Source organism: Microtus oregoni, unplaced genomic scaffold, assembly GCF_018167655.1.
Source record: "Microtus oregoni isolate MIOR12 unplaced genomic scaffold, Mior012 000031F_ref0000149, whole genome shotgun sequence".
NCBI classification, from domain to species: domain Eukaryota; kingdom Metazoa; phylum Chordata; class Mammalia; order Rodentia; family Cricetidae; genus Microtus; species Microtus oregoni.
This window is the reverse complement of record NW_024543090.1, coordinates 7,511,344-7,517,343: the sequence shown is the minus strand read 5'-3', so window position 1 is coordinate 7,517,343 and position 6,000 is coordinate 7,511,344. Positions and strand designations below refer to the sequence as shown.

At 44.4% G+C, this 6,000-nt stretch overlaps 1 protein-coding gene across 6 annotated transcripts in view; it reads right to left on the bottom strand.

The window, feature by feature from the left end:
* Positions 1-244: 244 nt before the first annotated feature.
* Mpped2 (metallophosphoesterase domain containing 2) overlaps positions 245-6,000 on the bottom strand; it is a 182,803-nt gene continuing 177,047 nt past the window's right edge. For all 6 annotated transcript variants that reach the window (XM_041679297.1, XM_041679298.1, XM_041679301.1 and 3 more), the window contains 2 exons: positions 4,033-4,146; positions 245-1,608 (listed from right to left, as the gene is read on the bottom strand). In XM_041679297.1, coding sequence (XP_041535231.1) covers positions 1,490-1,608; positions 4,033-4,146 — 233 coding nt within the window. In that variant the 3' untranslated portion in view covers positions 245-1,489. The remainder of the gene's footprint in view (positions 1,609-4,032; positions 4,147-6,000) is intronic.

The following is a 6,000-nucleotide window of genomic DNA, read 5'->3' as shown; positions in this document are numbered from 1 at the left end:
ACAGATGACAGTGTCCTGAAAAGAGCCAGTACTGTCACTGCCTTATAGATGTACCTGTTGGCCTGTGATTGATTGGCAGGCCACAAACATTCATTAGAAAAAAAAAAAAATCCAAACACAATATTCTAATGGTTCAGAGGGGATTACTTAAATTGCACATAAATAAATCCACCTGTCTCTGGGGCAAATCTACTATCTTTCTCCTGGTAGCCCAACCACACAGCACGGATTTAAAAATCTTGCAATTTTATTTGCATATAAAGGCCGCTAGATATAGAATATCACAATAAATTTAAAGAAAACAACTGCTTTCCTAAATTTTAAGGTAACACAGAATAGAGCTCGATGGCATCAACAATGGGAGAACAGAAAGGATTATTAGCAACAATATTTTGTGCTAGCGAAGATTGCATCAACACACAGTGCAAAATGGGAGGGGGGAGGGAGTGAGAAGACAATGCAGGGCATTTAAATAGAAAGCATGACTAAGCCTTATTTTAGTTCGCTTCCAATGCATCCATTGAAGTCTATACACACTTGTTTCTGTACCTAGGCTGAACGCAAGCTCTTTCAGACCTTGGGTTCAGAGGAGGAAGGGGTCAGTTCCTTCGGACTTCCGATGTGCTGGTGCACAGCAACGCTTTGCAGTTGGACTGTCCTTGGCAACATTAAACTCTTACCTTAGTCATAATGCACAAAAAATATTTATATATATATAAATCCACATTGAAAAGGAGTCTGCACAGTTTTTTTTTCCTTGCATGAGTATCTGCTCTTGACAGATTCTTGTTTCCGTATTTTTAAAGCTCAAATAACTTAAAAGAAACAAATAAACGGCGCGAGTTTGCATAACCCAGATATGGGCCTCTCTGGCTAAGCCTCTGAAGGAGGGCTCTTCTTCCCCAGCTTGGACACAGTCTTTTTGACAGCCAGCGTGAAGCTAAGGTTTTTCCAGACCTACCTCTCCTGAGATTGCTCTAAATTGGGGCCACATCTGTAAAATAAAAGTGAACTAACACCAAGAAAACAACAACAGAACACATCAAACGATACTCAAAGAGCTGTGCAAACCTGGGTGGTTTTCAAAAACACTGCCTATGTGTTTCTCTTCTTAGTAAAAATCTTCTTTCAGCTTAAAGCATATTCAAATAAGACTTTTTAAAATCTTTTTTTGTTTGTTTGTTTGTTTTTAAAGAAAGCTTGGCTGTCCTTTGGCAAACACTAACAATTTACAACGGCGTGGCCTTTGAGCAGACAGAAGTCATCTTACAGATCCATAATGCTCTTTTGATTTCAAATGGGTACCCCACTTAAAACACGGAAAGAGGCGGCACAACTCTAGCGTCGTTTTTCTTTTCCTCCTGTTCCAACAATTTACAAAACGAACTCACAGGATTTGAAAACAAACAAGTCAGAGAATGTAAGTTTATAATTAGAAAAATGGCAGTTTGTAGACCGTCCCTCACATTCCAATAGGGTGTGGAGCACTTTAGGAGCCCTGCGGGTTCGGAAGGTCAAATATAATTGGAGGGTTGGTGGGTTGAAAGCTCACTGTACAGGTGGAGGCATTGACGTACGTGGTGTAACCGTCGGTCATGATGCCGTACCCTGTAGGAAGACAGTGTCACGGTTACTGTAACATAAACAAATGACAACGGCTGAACACAGGGCCACCAGGCAGGTAGCATAACAAAATCGTCATCAGAGGGAGGGGAGATGAAATTCGGTGAGCTTGTCCCATAGATGCAAATTTCAGGAATTTCTGTCCAGTTTTGCTCTGGTTTCTCCAAAAGGGGAGTTTTCTCCCGTTCAACAAACAGTGTTTCTTCCCCGTGCCCCCTTTGCTCAAATACTGTACTGGTCCGGGGAAGGGCGTGATGCCTGTTTGACCGAGGATAGAGAAAAGCACTCCTCTACCTTCAAAGGGTCATTTTTTTCTTTCAAAAAACTGCATTAACTATTGAACTCAAGGGAAGGAAACAGTCTAAAAGCAGAACCAGGCTCCACGTGGGCTTTGTGGCAGGGGAGGAAGGCAGGAGCTTAGCTGTGGATGTTCTCTTTCCTCATTGCTAGAGTGATCTGTCTCCATAGTGATTGATTCTGCCTTGAGTTATATGGGTCTGAATGCGAGGTTCCATTTCACTCAAAAGCATTGCTTCTTCCACCGTGGTAGGGAGGAACATCGCCACAGGATCCCATTTCCTAAATGGACCCAGCTGAGAAAATGCCATGGCACCCTGGCATGTAGACCCCATCTGTGGTTTTTAACATGCTGACATTTTTAGGCGTCTTGGGAGTTTGCACATTTCCCTGGACACCTGAACGCGTCTGCGAGGAGACGGTAATTCTAGGTTCACACTGGTCTCCGTGGCACAGGAAAACACAGCCGTGAAGAAATAAGATGACCAGGACATACAGAAATTACTGGTAAGGTTCTTGTCCCTCTTCCCCCCCCCCCCCCACTCCATTTGCTAAAAATTTTCCAAGTAAGCTCGTTGAGAGCTTAATGAGGGTCATTGGAAAAAAAAAAATCTCTTAAGAAAAGCAAAGCTGCATTTAAAATGTGCACTGTTTGGTTCCGGGGTCATAAAGTCTTGTTATCTCTCTCCATCAAGAGGCTGGTATTTGCCCTCGCGCTGCCCTCTTTAGCTGTCTTAAGTGAATAAAAGCAAGACAAGTTTATTTGAATATGATCGCTTCCCTTGAAAGCAACTTTATTATTGTAGGGCTTCGGTGGAATTCTCTAATTGTCTGGCGGGTTTAAGGTAAATTGATGACTTAAACTTCTTTTTTTAAAGGGTGAAATGCAAACTCAGAGGAATCCCACAGGAATTCAAACTAGTTTTCAAGATAACAGCCAACCCCTCCCCTGGAAATGTAGTTTAGAGAGGCAGCCCTGTCTCTAGGTGATTCTCCTCTTAGGGAGCACAAGAGAATGAAGTCCACCGCCTCCCCGCCCCCCACACCCTGCCTCCTGCCCAGGAACTGGCTGCTACTCTGCTTCCCAGCCACTCAGCCGGTGCCTGTGCTTCAAGCAAGCTGAATTTTCTCCAGCCTTAGGAGGATGCTTTTTCAATATGGTCTTTATTACCCACGTAACTAGGAAGCTGTCGTGCCTGTGGACTCTGAGGGGTAAGCTACATTCCGTTTCACCAAACACACAGCCTCACACACTTCAACTTGACTCTGACATTCATAAATAACTTCAGAGAGCCAGAGTGAATAAGGGCTAGGAAACACGGCAGCTGCCCACATAAATGTTTTTGCTGCACACAAATGCGCATGCCCAGGCCAGTCTTGTGGGTTCCCAGACCCTGAGATCGGCTGACAGAATACTCTGCTTCTCTACAATCTGGTTTGAAAAAGGCAGAGCAGACAAAATTCAGAGCTGCGAAGGTTTCTTGAGGCTTTTGGATTCTGGGACCTTGACTCAGCTTACCTTGAAGGCAGAAAGCAATGAATGGATATTTTCTCATTGAGAGATTTCATTGTTCCAGGTCGCCTCAGCTGCAGCCAACAGTGCTAATCATTTCTACAACTCCAAGCTTAGTAGGGAAATGCTGATCTGCAGAGTGGCTCCTTCCACAACCATTCCTTGCACGTCCACAGTAATTCTGCAGAGAATGTCTTGTGTTCCTGGTTCTTTCTGGGTTTGGCATACAAGACCCGGCAGGGACTACAGATGCTTTAGATTGTGCCTAACCTCGAGAACATCTCGTCCAGTTCCCTTAAACAGGGAAGTTAGCTTTATTGGTCTTTATTTCTCGGTAGAGCCCCTAGGTCCCAGTGCTGCCTGGGAGAGCGTGGGCTTTGTAGTAAAGTAAGCCACACAAGGTTCTCCCTCGCCGTTCTATTTAAAAGACAACAATGCAAACTACTTATCAGCTTTATACACGTAGGTTTTCTCGTGAGGTTTCATCTCCTAACGGGTTCCTTTGTGATAAAGTTTGAGAACCACCGTTTCCACCAATCCATTCTAGCTGATGCTGTTTGCTGGGAAGTGTGAGGTCATGGATACCCCTGTGTTCTTACCTTCATGAATTCCACCGAACACGTGGAGCTTCGGCCGAACCCGCCTCTGGACCGTGTTTAAGAGCTCCACGCAGCCCACCCTTTGAAGCTCCTTTGGAACCCAGTCCCGGAAACCTAAGGACAGAATGCAATCAATACTCTTAATTCTCCTTTCTCAGGTAAGGTTTCATTCCGACTTTCAGGAAGCTATAACTCACAGAGGTTTTATTATGTTATCTGTAATCTTAGCTTCTCCATCAAAGCCCACACCGCGCTTAAGGACCGTCCACTCGTCACTTTGTCTTCTTTGGATTCTTGATTAATTTTTTTTTCTTGGTTTCCATTCCCCTGCCCCTTCCAGTTAATTAACATTCTTTTCCTGCAAGAAGTCTGATTTATTCAGCCACAGGTTTCAGATCTTCTTCGTGAGATCAATGACACCTTTCCCGGCAGCCCCGTAATGGCTCTTTCCTCCTCCATTTGCTCTGTTGCTCTCTCTTTTCAAAATTCTTTCTTATATGTAGATTTACCAATACCAGTCCACTCCCATGATGGTTCACGGAGAGGGGCTGTGAAAGAGCTGCCCGGGAACTGGCCACAGGATGCCCGGTCCGCTTAGAGATGTCCCTCTTAACCCTTGGGGCTTCCTGACAGACAGCTTTTGGCTACCAGTTGCTCCTCCACTCCTCTATGGCCACAGACAACATGACCTCATGGTGGCATGCAGCAAGCTTGGGCTAATTGACTAGTTTTTAAAGTAAAAGCCACTTAGTCCTCTGCTTAATGCAGAAAATCTATATAAAAAAACTGACATCAATTATAGCAAAAGTCAGCTATCCAGATAATTATGGTCTAAAATGAAATCCATACACCTCAGCAGGATGGGTCTAAAGAAGGCAGGTGGGATGAAAGGCTAAATCATAATCTGTGCAAATCCATTAGACAGCTCCATTAGGTGCTTTCTACTGTAGAAATGGCTGGGCAGGAAGGGACAGATTTCTGTTCCGTTTGCCTAGGAAGTAGGAATGAATATTTAGTCTCCGTAGACAGGCTAACTGGGATGTGGGGCGTGACTGGACCAAGAAGGAAGACTACCAGACAAAAGAGTGCCTAGCAAAAATCAAGGCAGGGCATTTAAAACTATTAGTATTTAAAAGTATGAAGAAAAGTGGGGAATTCTGAATCCACGGTGATTATCATTATTACCACATGGATGTGTTCTCTTGAAGAAGGAAAAACACTTCACTGTGTATACGAGCACCTCAGATATCATCCTGCTGAGACTATAAGAGCACACAGTAAACAGCACCTACAGCTTCCTTCACACTGGGAATTCAAATTCTTCAGCCTCCCCCTCAAATACAGCATTCTTCAAGCTCATCTTTACATTGTGAAAGCTTCGCCTATCTTCTTACGAAGCTACTAGGTGTGAACCTCCCTCTGATATAAGTACATCCTGGTTTACCTCACTTATACTACAAAGAGAAGGATGGTAGCCTTTGCTGGAAGAGTAACCAGGATGTTGGGATTCTGTAGAATCTACTGTCGAGCCTTAGCTGTTACTACCACTTGCTTCTTGCCAAAATGACTTCGTTGTTAACTGGCTGTTCTGTGTGAAGTCATAGTCTAAGGAATGCTCCGGTGATGGACTGCTTCTGTGCTGTCTGCTAGCCATGACCCTCACCATGAACTGCACCCAGCTATCCAAGACCAACTCAAGGACCAGTGCCCACCCAGGCTGCTCAGGTAGAGGAGCCAGGCTGGCTGGGATGCTGTCCCCTGCGAGGCGCTCTTGCTGAGTAAGGCATGCTAGTCAAAATATGTCATTAGCAATTTAATGATTACATGAGTCTAAATAAGGAAATAAATCGAAGACGATTTGATTAGGATCATTGGCAAGCACAGTCCTGGAGAATGCAGGATGCGGTGAAGTGCATCAGCGAGCATGCGCATGGTGAACCCATGCTTACTACCTCAGCTGCAATGGAA